Here is an 18,634-nt window from a genome sequence, read left to right on the forward strand (position 1 = left end):
TGTTAAAAAATTCCTTTGCTCCCACTATAAACAATCACTTTGTCAGAGATATAGGCCTGAACTTGGACGCAAGATCCATTGTGATTCAGTTATTTATTTATTTTTGTTGTTGTTGTTCGCGGGATAGAGTTGCAGTTGCTAGTATGTCAAGCGCTCCATGGTGCACAGGAAACCCGTCATCTAGCAAACCGAGATGTTGAGTGAAATATTAAACCGAATGTCAATAAAAGATTCGACCTTGAGTAAAGTGAAAAATTTCACCGCACTACTTAGGCCGGCTACTCTTTTGATAAGACATGGAGCCGATCTCTACCGCTAAGGCGAACCAGCTTCTTGGAACAGGAATACTCCAGGTCCTATTTGGCGGGGGAACATTCGCTCTTGTGTTTCTACTATTTGGGGAGAGCTATGGCGTCGAAAGCAACATGCTCACACGAACTGCCGCGTATTGGGTATCTATTCCGGTGAGTATTCGTGATTGTATTTTTATTAAGCCACCTTCTTCTAATTGTGACCACGCAACAAAAACCGCATGCATATGAAGATAAGTTATACAGATTTTCGTGTAGGGGGTAAATATACTAAGAGCATTTAGTACATAGATTTAGTCGAGATTTTTGAAAAAGCTGATGCAATATGTTGATGCAATAAAGCCGTGTTTTCAAAGATAATTGAAAAATACATTAGATGTAATTATAGGGCCAAAGATTTGTTTAGAGAAACGATCAACGCATTGCATGTCGCTTTTTTCCCTATTTTCTTTCCAAGCGTATTTGGTTACTTTAAACCGGATGCCCGTGGCGGATAAGACTCTATGTTTGATATGCGTGGCATTAAAGCACACAACCGATCAAAGAATACGTATCGCATTCTAGCGAATTTTATCAATTGAGGATTTGAATTTCTGAGAACTTGTCGTGTAAGAGGGATAGGGAAGAGTGTGCTACCAAAGTACAGTTATGCTATTTAGTGGTCGACAGAGTTACACCACAGGACCGTGAAAGGCAACCTTAGGAAGTGTTTATAACATACCCTGAGGGGGTAGGGGGAGATGGAAGCCCTCCCCTTCCAGTTTTCGGCTATGAATTGTAACGTATAACCTTTTTATCGTTTTGTTTCAGATAATCTTCGTTGGATTACTTGGCATTTTGAGTGGAACCACGAAACAGAATTGCCTGGTAATGGGTGTTATTTTTTTTCTTAATACCAGCTCTATATTCTCCTGTTGTTCTTTTTTTACTTTAAATAAACTGGGTACCAGAGCCTCCAGACTTCTCTCGTCCAGTGACGCTCAGCCAAAATGCCGCGACCCTGGACGAGAGAAGTCTGTAGGCTTTGGTACCCAGGGTAGCATTTTATTATATTTCATTTCACTTTTTGTTGTTGTGCAAAAGTCATGAATACCCACATCACAAACCATTGCTAGCTTAAATTACCAAAAGGCACTCTTCTTCGTGTCCGAAAGTCTGTCTCCTAAGTCAACCGTCTTTTCTGCAGATCTCACTGTACATGATCGGTAGCGTGGCGTCCTGCGGTCTTGGAACGTTTGTTTGTATTGTCGTGGGCATCAAAGTTAACGCTATACGGTCAGACTGTGGCGAGGACTGTAAGTATGCCATTACGATTCCACCTTACTCCAATACCCCTCAAACTCCTTGTACCCCCTTCACCCCTAATAATTCTTTGAGATATAAAAATTAAACCGATGCCCTTTCTTGTGGCTATAATTTGCAACCATCTCTCGATGCCAGGAGACATTCTCTATGCTCACTATTTGTGGCTTTCGCTAGACAAAAAAAAATCCGGCTGCCAGCCTCAAACAGTCGACTGTAACACGTAAATATGGCCTAAGATCTTAAAGCTCCTTTAACTTAAAAAATATATATATAATGTTTTACCGTTGCAGCAAGCTGTAAGAATTCTAACACTGCTATGCTGCTCGGAACTCTAGTTCTTTTCTCTTCTTTGGTGGTGTCTGTTGCATTATGGGGCGCAGTCAAAGCGTGTCAGGCGAAATGGGGACCCTCGAAGGTAAAACTATGCGAGGAGTTTTCGCGTACCGATTTTCAATTTTTCATCGCACAAAGCACGCGCTTCAGTTCAAATTTCTTCTATGTCGTCTAAATGTGGTCTATGTGAGACTGGGACAAGAGGGCGACAATGCTTGTTGTGAAATAATTAAATATGCGTTCTTGGGGTATATTCAAAATGACTGCCTCGAAAGGCAAGGTACGAGACGAGATTAAGAGATTACAAGTTCATGACTAGGAGACCGTTTAGCGGGCAAAAATGAAATGATATGCCAGTATTTGGTGCATTGTTCTTATAAGGCAAAATATACTAACGGGCGAAAAAAAAAGTCAAATACAATTAACAAATTTTATATCGTTGATATGAGTATATTCCCCACTAAGGAAACGATGATTCTTCCTTTTAGAAAACGCCGCGTGTGATTGGACAATACCGTGTCGACGGCGCATGCGTACAAAATAACCACGTACCTGGCTCCACCCCTATTGTGATGATCAACCACCATAACGAAGTCAACCACTTACAAGGAATTCACAATCCAGCAATTGAAGAAACGGTAAAATCGGCTGCCGACCCTTTACCGGAAATAACCGATGTTTCATCGACTGTTCAAGAGGCCATCGTTAATTCGCCGATACAAACCGTGGAGATGCCGACTGAGAAGGAGACGGTCTTGTCATCTATTCAACCGTACGAAAGGCTGGCTGTGAGTAATGGATCGGATTCGGACTCTAGTCATTCCACAGTCGACGAAGGATATAGTAGGTCCGAAGATTCATCGCTGATCGGTGCTCAATCGGATAAAGTTCCGGAAGACATCGGAGTACCGAACCTGGTGTGTGATGCGGAGTGTACCGTGCTTACACGTTTATAACTTGGATGACTAAAAATGACCAGAAATGACGAGGTGATATTCATATAGCACCTATTATAATATATTTCTTTAGTTAGCGTCACATAACTAATAGTTATTGATTTGGTAAAGTGAACACGGTGTTATTTTGTTGTTCTTTTTTTTTTTTTCAAAAAAAAAGCAATAAAAAGGAGTGACCATTTGATCTCCTAAGGAGAGGTGACTTTCCTGCTCGATATTATTTCACGTCAGATGGTATGCTTAATTTTCGCCGTGCCTTTTAGTAAAAAAGGTTTGCTTGCTCTACCCTTTTTGAAGTGTCAGCGGCTGCAAAACACAGAGGCCGTGGAGGGGGAAGGGGTGAATGGGCTGATATCCCTTCCCTCCCTTACCCCCACAACACAACTCATGGGAAGTTCAGCGGCCCGTTAAGGAGACCATCAAATAACCTCGGTCCATACCGCATCAATTAATGCGAAAGTCGGGTCAACGCTCGGTCCATACCGCATCAATTCTTGCGAAAGTCGGGTCAAAGCTCGGTCCATACCGCATCGATTCACGCGAAAGTCGGGTCAAACCTCGGTCCATACCGCATCGATTCACGCGAAAGTCGGGTCAAAACTGGGGTATTTATGTTCTGTTTTTAATATATTTTAATGTATTATGCTTGACATGGGGTTTTAGAAAATAGGGAAAAATAGTTTGGATCTTTGTTCAATGCTTCTCACTATATAGTGTATTTCTGGAAGTTCAAAGTACACAACAACAAAAGGTTCAAAACCTGCATTTGTTAAAATATTTGATTATAATATTTCTAATTCTCTGCTGGTCAAAAATTTCATTGTCGGACAAATGGGACAAAGATTGATTTTATGTAACCATTATAGTCCGCTTTTACGAATGCATTCTATGTAAAGTATTTCTTACACTATTACTGTTGTTTCAAACTGCCACATCAAGATCAGTGTGTGTTTGTAAATTAGATATTATTTTCAGCTATGCTTAATAAACGAATTTAATGAATATTCTAGACTTTGTATTGCTTGTTATAGAGGTGAAAACGATGTTAGACAATCTTCCACTTGGAGCGTCCATTTCCCATTAAAGATATGGCATAATACTTATTTTAGGGGTGGATACATTTATCTAAACGAGGGCTCTCATTTCATATTCTAAGAGGTGGGGGGTGCTTATTTCACAGGCACGTACACAGGGGGGTGCGCTCACCCCCTCCCCTTGGCAGCCAAAAAGTTCTTATTAAGGAATCTTCAAATACTATGCTTTTTCCATATGATACCTATGACTGCGCTACCTGTTTTAGTTGTAGCACCAAATAAATAGAAGGGGGGGGGGGGGGGGGGGGAAATGGGGATGATAGTATTTGTGAGTGATTTTTCCCCCTTATAAACGTTTAGATATTCACACATGGCTTTATATATATACAATTCATAAGTTATTCCTATAGAAACTTTTTAAAGTTTTTTTTTCCCCTAGGCAACTTTATTGTAACAACATTACGCCGTTTCGAAAGGAATGAAATAAGGTAGCTCTGTTTATTCACCCCTTTGGATGATTACAGTGCAGCTTTTCACAGCGACTTTGCACTTTATACAGCTCAGTCACTAGGTTGGCTTTTTGAACACAGCACATGTTTTTAAGACCCGAACACTTGCGCGACGCACGTCTCTCAGCCTCCAAAAGTAAAACAATGGATTCGCCGTCGCATTCAAAAACACGAAAGTGTCAGCTACTACTATGGCAACGGACAACGCAGCTGATGCCCCGTATGTAAGCTGGAGGATCTTGCAGCAGATGTCCGGTATGTAGAAAATCAGCTGAAGAAGGAATACACAGAACATGGTGGTAAATGAGCGGTGGTACTTCCTAACGTTGATGCAGACTGCAGCTTCGTTTGTGTCTGGATTTATGGGAGTCACACGCGCTTGATGAACGCGTAACCCTCGAAACGCGCGCCAATACGCCGTGAACGTGACAAAGAGGCAAAGCGAGAACACCACTGCGAGAAAAGCAATAAATGTCTCACGGTAAACCCCAATAGGACTGAGCCCCCATAGCAAGACAACCGACCAAAGGGCAATAAGTAGCGATAGCACTCGGGATGACGTCACGGAGGAGCGATATCGCAGCATAAGTTTAATCGCGAGAAACCTATCAATGGACATCGCGGTCAGCGTCAGCATAAGAGCCAGAGGTAAAGTGTTCGTCAAGTAATTGGCAAGAATTCCAATATGGCAGTAGACGTTTTTGAGGTCTTTCTGCTCTAGCACCCGCGCTACTATGTACAGCGGTTGTAGCAGCAATCCGATGACACAATCAGTGATAGCCATGTTAAAAAGGAGGAAATTTGACGGCGTTCTCAGATGGCGCGTCTTTAAGATGGCTGCTATGACGATGCTGTTTAAGAAGACAGCGGGTAGCGCAAGTACACCGTTTAAGATACTTGTGACGAGTACGCATAACGTGTGGGCGGGGCTTTTCACGTGGTTGTAGGTCATGTGCCAGCGGAGACACGTGCTCTCCATAGAGTGGTTCATTTTTTGGTCACCCAAACAAAAAAGCTGGAGCCAGTACAAAGATCAGTTGATTGTAACGAAGGTTTACATATGTGATCTGAAAGATAAAGAAGTGCACCATTATAAAGCTATTGAGTAGAGAATGTGTGAAAGAAAACATTGCATCAGCGGGCCATTTTATAAAAAAATAATTGTTCAAGCTATGGGAAGCTCAGGAAATTGAACGAGCAATGTGATGAGGGAACAACAACAAGTATGATAACAAACTAATAGACCACCAAGGAGATGAACCCAATCTCAAACTCATATAATCCCGTAATGAAAACACCGGGAAAACATGTGCAAACCTCTGGCTAAACACTAATCTTTATGTCCTTAAGGGCTCTCTGTATACGATATTCGCCGTATCATAAACATGAAATCTTTGTACGTTTGAAAATCTGAATCCAACCGGTAAGAATCGATATATACATATATATAAAATGACAAATATTTTAAAAAACGATTCATAAGTTAAACTTACTAGATATATTTAGGCACTTCCCAAAGCGGAGCCCCACACTTAATAATACGCTTTAATATGCTATATATAAATTCTCAAAATTCGAAACACTATTTAGGCCATTGGACAAATGTTTGTAGTTTCCATAGTACATACAATAAATGAAGAATTATAAGAAGATACAATCTTTATACTTACGTCTATCCGAATAATATTTTCGCATCACCCAACCCAGGTTTACGGAATCGCTTGGATTTACAAAATACCAAAACGTTAGGTTTGAGCACCTTCGTGATTTCAAACCTATTTTAATAGTTTAATTTATTTAGAAATTGTTTAATTTAAAAACTGTGTTGGTATAATTGACGTATACTGCAAAGAACAAAAATTAAAAGCGCAAGGGTACAAAACGGACCTGTTCCGCAAAACATCCGCAGCCCGTTTTTTGCTGGTTGTGAAGATGTTAGACCTCTTGGTTGCTGGGAAAAAACCGTCTCGAATGGTTCTGCTGGGTGGTTGTGGTTGAGCGCCTCTAGGCAGCACTTACCAACTTTGACAAGAAATCGCAAAATTATCGAAGTTTCCTCCATCCTCACCCTCAACTCAACGGTAGTCCATTCCCTAAATACCTTGAGATGGCCCTGTGCTATCCAAGTGCCGTGCTGAGAGGATTTCGCTCTGCAAGCATCCCAAACTTGCCTACAAGCCTATGGCGTCGGTTGACTGGTCTTGGAATCACTAGAAGAAAACCTACCCGTCGAGGCTGCCGTGGATAGGCGCACGACTTCGTTGCCTAGCTCCAACCACGACAGATGTCTTGCCTCCTGATCCCATCCCCTCTTTTGATCATGAAGAATTACTTACACCCCGGGAAGATGGAGGTTCAAATTTGCATACGGCCAACCAAGAGATATTAAATATTCATAGTGACACCTTCGATTTACAAAGATCTGGGATCGCCTCAGTGGCCCAGCACAATTACCGCACAAGACCCAAACAAGCTCAAATAAGTCGCCGCAATCAAGCGAACCTCACCGTAATCAGAAGAGTCCCCGAAAAAGGAAAGAAAGTGTTCGGTCCGAGTATTCTCCTTGCTAACAACATGCCCCTCGCCCCGAAGATCGACGAAGTACTAAGCGTCATCTTGGACGTAAATCCAGACTTAGGTTTCTTTACCGAAACCTGGCTGGGTGAGAATTTTTGCGAGAACGACCTTCAAATCCCTGGCTACCATTTCCTCGCCCGCAACCGGCGTAATGACATGCTTCACGGTGGTGTCGGCCTCTACGTTAAGCAAAACATCCGCTTCAAAACTCTGAGCGCATTCTCTAACGACGAAATCGACGCTCTTTGGGTCGGGCTGCGCCCTCCGAGACTACCTCGCGGCGTACCCTGTGTTGTCGCAGGCTCAATATACCACCCACAGTTCCTGGACGAGAAATTCATGCTAGAGTATTTGTCCTCGTCTCTCACCGCAATTGAAGGTCTCTATCCTGGCTGCGGTCTGATGCTGTGTGGCGACTTCAACCGCCTCGACATCTCCCGTCTGACCTCCCAATTTAAACTGAAGCAGCTTGTGGACAAACCGACCCGTGGGAACCGGATCCTAGATCTGGCTATTACCAACCTAGCTCAGCTATATGACAAAAACGCAGTGAGCATCATGGCGCCGTTTGGTCTCTCGGACCATAATGTAGTAGTCATCCATGCTAAAGCCCGTGTACCAGGGTCCAAGTGCAGCAGGAAAGTCATTACGAGGCGTGACACCCGTGCGAGCAGGAAATCTGAGCTCGGCCGCTACCTCTCCTCTGTAGACTGGTCACTAATTGACTTCGGCGCCTCCGGTGAGAATAAATCTAAGTTTTTGGTGGATTCCATCAATATTACCTCAATATTACCTCAATATATCAATATTACCTCATAATGCCTGTCAAGCAAACCAAGATCCATGCTGATGATGCCCCTTGGGTCACTGCAGACTTCAAAAATCTCATCAAGCTCCGCCAAAAAGCATTTCTCGCGGGTGACACAGAGCGCCTCCTACACTACAGGAACACAGTCAACCGACAGCGGAAAACCCTCCACAGCAGATACTTTACATCCAAGGTCGCGCAGCTGAGACACGCGAAACCCAGTCAGTGGTGGAGTGCTGTCAAACGCGTTGCTGGTATGACCCCTGCCTCAGGCCTATGGAACAGTTCCTACCACTGCAAGCGCCCCCTGCCTACGCTGAAGACTCCACCGTGCTCACTGTGTCTGAATCCACTGTCCTGTCCGCTCTGGCCAAACTGAAGCCTCGTAAGGCTGCTGGCCCAGACAGTATACCCAACTGGATACTGCGGAATTACGCTGAAATTCTGGTCCAACCAATCACCGCGATACTTAACTGTAGTTTAAGAGAACAAATACTCCCCCCATCGTTGAGGCTTGCCGATGTCGTTCCAGTTCCCAAGCTGAAGCCGGTAGTCGACGTCAACAAACACCTACGTCCTATCTCACTGACTCCTGCTATTTCAAAGCTTGCTGAGGAGTTCGTCGTTTCCTCCTACGTAGGACCTGCTGTGTTGAAAATCGTGGACCACGACCGGTACGGAGGCATCCCAAAATCATCCACTCTCTTCGCGCTGACGTCTATGCTCCACCACTGGTCACAGGCGACCGACGGCACAGGATCGGCAGTCAGGGTCGTTCTGTTTGATTCCAGAAAGGCCACAGGCGACCGACGGCACAGGATCGGCAGTCAGGGTCGTTCTGTTTGATTACAAAAAGGCCTTTGACTTGATTGACCATAATCTTTTGGTCCGCAAGATCTTTGGTCTCGACATTCCTCGCGGTGTGGCGTGCTGGGTCGCAGACTTTCTGACGCACCGCAAACAGCGCGTAAAATTATCTTCAGACTGCATGTCGGAGTGGGGTCCAGTCCCCGCTGGAGTGCTTCAAGGTACCAAGCTGGGCCCATGGCTGTTCCTTCTTATGATAAACGATCTTAGGCTAAGGCTAGCCGACACCCACACTTGGAAATATGTGGATGACACCACAATTGCTGAAACTGTTCCCCGAGGCTCCCCTGGAAACGTGCAATCAGCAGTATCCGCTGTTGAGGCCTGGTCGCAATCTCAGAGAATGCAACTTAACGCTGAAAAGTGCAAGGAGCTGAGGTTCGACTTAAAGAAGATCACCCACAACTTTCCTCCCCTCATGATTGATAATCATGAGCTCCCCGTTGTCACGAACGCGAAGATCCTTGGAGTTACCATAACAGAAGACCTCAAATGTAACGCCCACGTCTCCGAATGTATTAAAAAGGCCAATAAGCGACTATGCTTCATTGTAATGTTAAAAAGAGCCCAACTCCCTGTTATGGACATTATTGCCTTTTATCTTTCCACAATTAGGACAGTTTTAGAATACTGCGCGCCTGTTTTCCACAATGCCCTCCCGGCATATCTCAGTGACGAGATCGAGAGAGTGCAGAAACGAGTAATGTCCATTGTGTCACCACAAGCTAACTACCAGGACTGCCTTGCCAGCTATGGCTTACAGTCTTTGAAGGACAGACGGGGTGTATTCTGTCTTAATCTGTTCTCGTCTATTTCCACCTGCCCTAACCATAAGCTAGTGAACATCTTACCACCTAAAAGCCAGTGTAGTTATAGTCTTAGACAATCCAGAACATTCTCAATTCCGCTTCCGAACCGAACGTTTTAGGCGATCTTTCATCCCGGCCATGGCATCCAGTTGCACCACTAAATTTAACGTATAATCCCAACTGAACATATCATATTCGCTCATTTTATAGTATATAGCTTTCCTTTTATCATAGTCGCATTTTAGTCTATTGCCTGTAATATGCATATATATAGTTATATTTTGATTCTTTTATTTTCTTTTTTACTCGATGTAAATTGCGCAATTCAGCGTTTTTTTTAGCTGCCATGCAATCTTTTTGAAATAAACCATCTATCTATCTATCTGTCTGTCTGTCTGTCTGTCTGTCTGTCTGTCTGTCTGTCTGTCTGTCTGTCTGTCTGTCTGTCTGTCTGTCTAAAACTGGCGCTGGAGCGGATGCTTGGGAAAAGCCATTGCTGGCTGATCACCGAGCATGTTTGCGGAATTATATTTTGCTTTCAAAAAAGTTATAAACTTAAATATAATTTGTAAGCTACTTTTAATTTTTTTCTCATGGGAATGAATCCACCAAGATTAGACTAAAGGTTATAGGTGTATAAACGGCAAAGAGATTTCAACGGGGAAAAGTTTATAAGAATGAATCGGGCAGTTTGTTGAAAGAATGTTTTGTCGTAAATTTCGATATACAGCGTAAACTCGATAAATCTGATTGGGATGTGAAATAAGATAATAAAAGGAATTAAGGTGCCTGAATCTTTGTCAAAAGTAAAAGGAAAAGATTTCAACCGGGAAAAATTCTGTTATCAATAACATTTAACCAGTCTACCGCGAACAGAACGAAAGAAAGCATTCATTTGTATGTACCTTAATCACACTTTTTCCATGCCAGATTCAAGAGAGTCTATATTCATTAACCTATACTACCTCATCGTAAAGTCCCCCTAAAGTTGAGTCATCGATTTTCGGTTTCCCATTTAGCGTCGAAAACAGCAAGCACTTCCGATTCGTAGTTCTGTACCAAATGCCAGGGTTTCCAGAATGCTTTTGCCTTTTAAGTTTACCTTCCTTAGGGCTTGGAGCTCACCATAGAAGACTCACATCCGCGTATTTTTACAGTCTGTTATAGTAATTAAGTTATTATAAGCTTTGGCTTATAGCATGTTTACGACGAAAGAAAAAAAAATTAAAAATATTTTTCTCTACGCGCGCGTTCTCACTTTCGCGCCATTCAATTTTCGGCCAATCAGAGACGCGAGGGGCACAGACACGGGAAAATCCACAGGAATCCAATCGTGACCACGGGAACTTTATCGTATGGCTATACCACTCTTCTATGACTATTGGGGCTCCTCAGGGGCTCCGCTAAAATGTGTTAGGTCTCACCTTATCGGAGTTAAAAACAAATACATTCCTAATAAATAAATACAGCTTTCTTTTTTCAACAATACCAAATTACCACACGAGGCACATATCAAGTATGATTTTAGGGCTTATAATTATCTTGAATATTGCGATATGAACCATCGTTGTTCAATAAATGTTATGATGTGTTTACGTTTCACATGCGCGATAATCCCTGCAGAGGTGCCCAGTAACAAAATCGAGTTTATGGAGATATACACACAACATATATAACGTTAATATCTGCTTTCAAGTGTATTAAAGAAACTGGAGTAATTCACTATATACGATCACCAATCTGATAGTTCCCTTTTACTTTGCTCGAAGTTTAACAACGTCTGATAATAAACCACAAAAGAAAAGTAGATGGCCTGAAGTAGACGCCTGTTGAGATGCATTTGAATGCGGATGTTCCTATAACTCTAACAATGACTAAACTAGGAGATTGCTCATGCATTTTGTGTTTGGTAGCGAAAATTGCTGCTTTGATAAGTACTGATTGCTTCAGTACTTCATTGGATTAAGATGATTTACCTTCAAAGTTCAAACTTCTCGAGGAGGTCGTAGATAATCGTAGCGAAATCTTGAACTCTACTTCAAGGACATTAAACTCTATTTTATATTCTTGGTTCCCTGTATTCCCTTATCTTTGTTTTTCGCACCTAGCTATTTTTCTTTGTTCAATTGGTGACCTCACAAAATCGGAATAATGTCTAATTTAGCGAGAGCTGTAATTTCGATTTGAATGTAAACAATTCAACCATAATTTTCAAGGAAATCGGAAGGAAAGATTCTTCGGATAATATACATGAGAAAACATAAATTGGGACATAAACACATTTTTCAACGAGACGCTTACACATTTTGTTAAAATAAAATACGATGAAACGAACGTTGGGCACTATTTTTTTTTTTTTGTTAACAAACAAAGTTTGAATATCGGTCCTAAAAATACTCTATTCGGTTTGAAAACAAAAATATAAAACATAAGATTAATGAAAATTTATAATGATCACAGCAGGAAAAATATTTTTGTTCTAAAAGAATAAATAAACAGTTGCATTTCCGCAGCTTTCAAGTAGCAGTGACTCTAAATCTTTGAATATGTAATTCTTTTTTTATTTTTATGTTTTTTATTTGTTAGTAACGGCTTGAAGATGCACTTTTAGGGATGATTGTTCATTGCTATTATTCTCCGTTCATCAAAATAGTATAGAATAATGCTAAAATACTAAATATTTTTCGCTCTCGTGACGAGATAAATTTTTCAAGACATCTAGTGATAGTATTTTTCCATATTGTGCCAGATTTTGAAAGTCTTGTACTGACCTTCCAAATTTCCGATCTTCAGTCCTTACGTGCGGCAAGAAACTGACGTGGATTGACAAGGAAACACAACGAACGAGGATTCTTGGTTTCCAACTAATAATACTGCACATGGCTTATTCCTAACAGTTCTGACATTTTCATTCCCTTTCTTTCCTTTTTCTTTTGGTTCAAAGTATAAGAGTCAAAATCAAAGAAATGGCTATAAAGGTTAATAACTTCTTATAAAGCGTCACATTCAAAATTAGAACTTACCAGTTCTTTGTTCTTTTTGCTGTCATTAAAAAAGTTAATGACAATAACTGGCTGTAGACTATATTTTCAATAATCTTTTTTGCTTGTGGAAATACAACATGAATAAATAAATAAAAGGTTTATCTTCATTAACTAATTAAGAATTTTTTTTAAAGTTGAATACAAACAAGATTGTAATTTGCTTATTGTAGCACTTTTCGCCCCTGAGCAACATATGCCCATTACTTGTTGTCATAGAAACGTTGTGCTTTGGTGCTCTTTTTATCTTTTGGGTTGGATTAGTAATGTGTTTTATTTGATAAAATCCCCCCCCCCCCAAAAAAAAAAGAACAATGTAGAGAAATTTGGTAACCCTATTCGGCATTTGAGGTATATTGGATTTAGAGGATTCAAAGAAAAAAATTAAAGAAAAAAAACGGAAAATACTATTTGCCTACTGAATAAACCACGTACACCAGAGTTGACCGATCATTTAAAACTCATTCATCAAAAATCGAAATTGTTTGGCTTTCGTCATGCGACTATGACATACCTTACGGGTCCGAGGAAACTACAAAGTCATCTCCTTGTTCGGTCATTTTGGTATAATCAATGACCCAGTAATAACACTTGCTTGACGATCGTTCGATCGTCAAAACGCTTATAACGTTTTTTGCGAATAAAGTGATAGAAAGACTTGGATTTCCATAATGTCCAATGCAATTACAGCGATTGAGTGTAGACATTGGCAAAGAAACATCTGCCAAGTACTGGCAAATTGGTGCAGACAAATCAAATTGAACGAGAAGGAACGAAATGATAAACATAATAGATAGCCCTTAAAGCAAAACTGTTCTTCACGTGTTCTTTCAAATGTTATACATTTTTCGTGTGTAATAAAAATAAAACTGATACGCATGACCCAGAGTGTATGAACAATATCTTGTCGAAATTATTGCAATTGCCTGTAATATTAAATAGGCATAACAAACAGATTTTATATGCATTGAGTGGTCAAGGCTAAACCCATTGCGTAAATACGAAACGTGAGCATAATTCTCATCTATCTATTTTCATCTATGTTTTCTTTGTTTAAGGGAAAAAACATTCAAGAGTATCAATTAAAATAAACCCATGAATTTCTTTGCTTATGGCTCATTCAGTTTAGAAGTTTTCGGTACACCCGCCTTAGATGGACGAAGACAGGTGTGAACGAATACAAATAAGAGCAGTCACAATTTTCTTTTACGCAAAAATTCGGTTGCTTTGTTTGCTAATGGTTTACTGCGGTGTTGATATATGAGGAATTTGCTTTAGTTCAGCTTCATAAACACCTACTATTTTTATGAACTCTCTAAGACCCTTTCAAACAACAGCTTGAATAAAGAATGAAAAATAGGTGAAAAGCATATATCCAAAGAAAACAGTTTCAATTTAATTTAGTCATTAAGCGTAAACAGTTGAGCACGGAAATAGGCGGGCGGCTTCTACCAAAGGAAACGATGCCCAACGCACGTGTTAGCTTATAGGGCTGTTATGTAATTTGCCTTACTATCTAGGAGGAAGCCTTATAACTCAAGAGTGTTCGGCCTAAGAACGTGTAAACACTCACGTGTATGGTCGCACCTGACTCGCGTGTACTGAAATGAATGATTAGTAGTTATAGACAAGTTCCTACGAGACGGAGTCTCTAGTCGATAAGAAAATAGGCCCGCAAGAGGCACATGTAGCTCAGGCAACTATTGTCCACAGTAGTTTGTATAAATTGAATTGGTTTTAATTGGAATACAATTCGATGGAATTTTCTCTAATTTCTTAACGTTAGATTTATGAGCCAGCGATTTGGGTTCCAGGATTAATTTGTTGAATTACATTTTCATTACAACACACATTAAAATTGTAAGAATAAAATAATACAATAAAAGACAATAAAAGTTTGAGAACCATCCCGTGTTTGTTTTTCGTGTAATTACCCCCGCATTTACAAGGCTCTACCCTCTATGCATCTTGGGACGGATAACGGTTTTCCCAGTAATCGTGAGAAAGGAATCTCTTCAATATTCCCATTATGCTTTGCGTTCCTTGTCCCAAGGGTCTTCTGGGTAATATTTCAATATGGCTAAAGGCGAGGCCCTGGGTTATACGTTATAGAGGGAGCGTGCTACCAGACACTGCATAAACCTGAAGTTCAGAGTTTTTTTAAAGAAAAAATCCCTCTTTTATCCTCTGTCTAATTTAATTACTGGCCAGTATTTTACCAATGTGATAGAAACAACCATTGTAACAGCTTTCTTAGCTTTCTTAATGCAAAATAAACACAACAAGATGAAGATACTCAGGCATCAGTCTAAGGGATAAATGGTCTTGAAGATATGCATCCAACCAAGGTGTTGACAACTACTCTTAAGCCAAATAATAGCACAGGTTCTTTGACAAATTTCAAATCGAACAAGGAAAGAAAAGCAGAACCACCCCTCTCAATAAAACGCTCAAAATACCACACAAGGGAGAGAGATCAGCAAACACAGCTCAAGACACAAATAGATACTTTTGTTCTGATCCTCCAGGTTCATTCATTTCCATGGCCTCAAAAAACAATGTCCAATCCTTGAAGGCTTGTAAAACCACTTAGATGCCTATACGGATTGCAAAGCATTCTGGGAGATCCAGGGAAAAATTCACGAGGTGAGGGACAGTCAACACTCCTCTCCCCAAAGTCAGATGTTTTTTCCTTTTCACCCCGAAGCTAAACAAATCAATTCCAGGTCATACAGACCCAGAATATTAGTGTAAACAATTTTGGAATCAATTTGGTTTTAGAAAAGACAGCATTTAGGAGAGCTGTGGTGATTCACTAGAAAAATATTTTCTCATCCAGGCAAAGCAAAACAAGAAAAAAACATGAATCATGAATCCACCTTTGCTTGCAAATATCCATAAGCAAAGCACTCAATTATGCCCTTCATGATGTCCTGAGACACTCTCCTAATATGCTCATAGCTGTATTTTTATGAAAAATACAAGCAACTATCAACTTGTGCTCGCTTCAGTACAACGACGAGGGATTAAAAGTGGGGACCGCAAAGCACTGTTGGAAAGCTTGGATACCGCTGACTAGGTGCAGCTGTGTTTGACTTTGACGAGCTGTATAAAACTCAGAATAGGGGGGAGGTTTTTCTGTTTTTTGTAAATTCAGCTCAAAAATAGCCAGGAGTCAATGGGTTAAAACTGTGTCATGGCCGCCATATTGATTTTGAGATTCAAGCTCTCAGATCCATGTTATTTGTTTATTTGATCCGTGTTATCTGTTGAAGGCCCGATTCGCGAATTAATAACTGCATATTCTACCATAGTCTCAATTTCTACCAAGTTATTTTGGAAAATCATTTTAGCTTGGATTGATTTCGCTGTATTTACTCGTGTTTCCATTTGCAACCCGAAGACACGTGGATGCTCGAGATAAGAATTCTATGTGCTGACTGCTTTAGACTCATACAGTTTACTTCAAGACGTAATTAAATGTGTTCTGGACACTCATGAATGGACTCGAGGTATTTACCTTGATTGTTTAATCTATTTTGAAGTGGAAGTAGTTTGAAACAATTGATGGAAATCGTCTCCTACAAATCGCTTTGTTGATGAATCAATCCCAAAGAATAGGCTACTGGCATCGGACGCTTGAATGGCTTCTCATAAAGATGTATTTTGTTTTCTTACTATAAAATACCTTGACCTCTCTCCATATCATTTTTGTAGATTTCAATAAAAAACACCAGTAACACCATAGGTGTAACTCGAGACAAGTTCCATTAGAATATCTAGCAGTTTTCATCAATAAGCGTCAATAATCTTGTACTAGAAAAGCTAAAAGCCTGCTTTGTCTTTTATGTCTATTTAGAGGTAAACATGTCAGTAGTCATGTGTAGTGTAATGCACCAGTCAATTGACAGCCCGGGGGCATACCGGGGAAGTAACGCGGTAACGCGGGAGAATTAACACCTGTAATCCACCGGCCGGGGATTTAACAGAAGCCCTCAACAGGCCTGGAAAGGGGGCGGTGAATTAACGCTTTACCGTAAGTTGCGTCTGTAGGTAAGCGAAGTTAGTAGGGAATTTAAGCAACTTACGACGGCAGAGAGAACGTAAAACCCCAAAAAGCTTTCATTTTTTTGCGCACAATTCAAAGCTAGTTTTGATAAATTTCACTCGTTTTTGTAGTACCCCAAAATTATAGAAAAGTCTAGGACCTTATTTCTAACATAGCAAACACGGATAGTATAGTTTTCAGCGCACACGTTCCCGTCCTCGCTAGACCGTGAAACTTGGAGTTTTCACGTTGTAGTTTGAAGAAAAACGGCTGAAATGTATCAGACAGAATCCATTTCGAGCACATTTCATGTCTGGCTCTTGTTTTCTGCCGTCGCCATTCGCGCTGCCGTTGTCGTTGCTTAAATTCCATTTCTTAGGCACCGCGGAGAGGGAGGGACTGGGAGGAGGGGGTCCACCCCCACCTCAATAGATGATGCTTCGTACCTTTCTTGCCCCAATCAGTGTTGTGATATGGCATTTACAATAAAAACCAAGAATCTATATATTTTTTATTATATACAAAGTGGGCAGTAAAATCTTTGCCATACATGTTACAACACAGTGCTCAAACATGTTGCAGACCTTAGGTATCCCAGTCAACCCTGCGCGCAGGGTCTAGTTCTATTAAGGTAATTCCCTTTCAATAGTTCTACAACTCAGAATTTTTTTAAACTTGGCATAAACAATATTGAAGTGAAGGGCTTTCAAAAAGTGTAATAAAAAAAAATGAGGATACCGACCTCGTTTTCAAATCGAGGGGCGTAGTGTTGGCGCGTTTTTACTGATCGCGCAGGGCTGACGCGAAGCGCTCCGCGAATAAGAAAAGGAAAACAAAGATAGAGCGACCAGCTGGCAGCAAACTACTGCTACACTTTAAATAAGTAAACTAAAGACTGCCTTAAAGCACATGTCAGCTGTCGGGAGAGTTCTTATCGGATGAATCGAATGCTAAATCGCCAAAATCCAAGTCCAACCCGACCACCGAGTCCTCGTGTGTGAGAACCCTGTTCGTGGACGATTTCAACTCGAGTTTCTTGGACGGGCGCTTCCGCTTCGGAGAAGTAGCAGGCGTACTGACGTCACTCTCTTCGCTACCGTCACTGCACAAGCGCTCTAGGAACTGGTCCATTCTCTTGAGTTTGATCGAGTTGTGTAGGGTTTGCAAGGGGTGAAGGGATGCTGCGATGGTACCCTCCGTGTAGAAATCGGCGACTGCAAATTGCATAGTATGAGTATCCCAAAGACTTGAAAGTACCTTTACTAATGCCAACCTTTTTTAGTGACTTAGCTTACAGTCGTTTGACCTAACTATTGGTGGGTGTTGTAAGCCGTTATTAGGCGATAATAAAAACTTGGGTAGGGCTAGAGAGTAAGCCTTTATTAGGCGATAATGAAGACTTGGGTAGGGCTAGAGACAATAATTTCGGGTACTTGGCTGTAAAATGGCATGTGAGTCCCGGGATAATGAAGACTTGGGTAGGGCTAGAGACAATAATTTCGGGTACTTGGCTGTAAAATGACATGTGAGTCCCGGGATAATGAAGACTTGGGTAGGGCTAGAGACAATAAGTTCGGGTACTTGGCTGTAAAATGACATGTGAGTCCCGGGATAATGAAGACTTGGGTAGGGCTAGAGACAATAATTTCGGGTACTTGGCTGTAAAATGACATGTGAGTCCCGGGATAATGAAGACTTGGGTAGGGCTAGAGACAATAATTTCGGGTACTTGGCTGTAAAATGACATGTGAGTCCCGGGATAATAAAGACTTGGGTAGGGCTAGAGACAATAAGTTCGGGTAGCTGGCTATAAAATGACATGTGAGTCCCGGGATAATAAAGACTTGGGTAGGGCTAGAGACAATAATTTCGGGTACTTGGCTGTAAAATGACATGTGAGTCCCGGGATAATGAAGACTTGGGTAGGGCTAGAGACAATAATTTCGGGTACTTGGCTGTAAAATGACATGTGAGTCCCGGGATAATGAAGACTTGGGTAGGGCTAGAGACAATAAGTTCGGGTAGCTGGCTATAAA

General features: G+C 41.1%; 3 protein-coding genes across 16 annotated transcripts in view; 1 reads left to right on the forward strand and 2 right to left on the reverse strand.

The window, feature by feature from the left end:
* The first annotated feature begins 198 nt into the window (after positions 1 to 198).
* LOC116614915 lies at positions 199 to 3,909 on the forward strand. The gene is made up of 5 exons (XM_032376499.2): positions 199 to 464; positions 1,122 to 1,178; positions 1,498 to 1,606; positions 1,907 to 2,031; positions 2,438 to 3,909. Exons 1-5 carry the CDS (start codon positions 297 to 299, stop codon positions 2,903 to 2,905), a joined length of 927 nt encoding a protein of 308 aa, XP_032232390.2. The 5' UTR covers positions 199 to 296; the 3' UTR covers positions 2,906 to 3,909.
* Positions 3,910 to 4,362: 453 nt separating this feature from the next.
* On the reverse strand, positions 4,363 to 13,249 carry LOC5507736 (alpha-1B adrenergic receptor). Of its 10 annotated transcripts, none has more exons than XM_048725158.1 (2): positions 13,065 to 13,249; positions 4,363 to 5,515 (listed from the first exon to the last, which is right to left on the reverse strand). In XM_048725158.1, exon 2 carries the CDS (start codon positions 5,437 to 5,439, stop codon positions 4,507 to 4,509), a length of 933 nt encoding a protein of 310 aa, XP_048581115.1. In that variant the 5' UTR covers positions 5,440 to 5,515; positions 13,065 to 13,249; the 3' UTR covers positions 4,363 to 4,506. The 10 variants fall into 10 exon arrangements, with proteins under 10 accessions (XP_048581115.1, XP_032232389.2, XP_048581114.1 ...); XM_032376498.2 differs by lacking the exon at positions 13,065 to 13,249 and adding an exon at positions 12,281 to 12,486; XM_048725157.1 differs by lacking the exon at positions 13,065 to 13,249 and adding an exon at positions 11,486 to 11,721.
* A 3,843-nt stretch (positions 13,250 to 17,092) lies between these two features.
* Positions 17,093 to 18,634, reverse strand: part of LOC5507748 (inositol hexakisphosphate and diphosphoinositol-pentakisphosphate kinase 2) — a 36,051-nt gene continuing 34,509 nt past the window's right edge. For all 5 annotated transcript variants that reach the window (XM_048724895.1, XM_048724898.1, XM_048724899.1 and 2 more), the window contains one exon: positions 17,093 to 17,812. In XM_048724895.1, coding sequence (XP_048580852.1) covers positions 17,511 to 17,812 — 302 coding nt within the window. In that variant the 3' untranslated portion in view covers positions 17,093 to 17,510. The remainder of the gene's footprint in view (positions 17,813 to 18,634) is intronic.

This window comes from Nematostella vectensis, chromosome 3, assembly GCF_932526225.1.
Source record: "Nematostella vectensis chromosome 3, jaNemVect1.1, whole genome shotgun sequence".
Lineage (NCBI taxonomy): Eukaryota > Metazoa > Cnidaria > Anthozoa > Actiniaria > Edwardsiidae > Nematostella > Nematostella vectensis.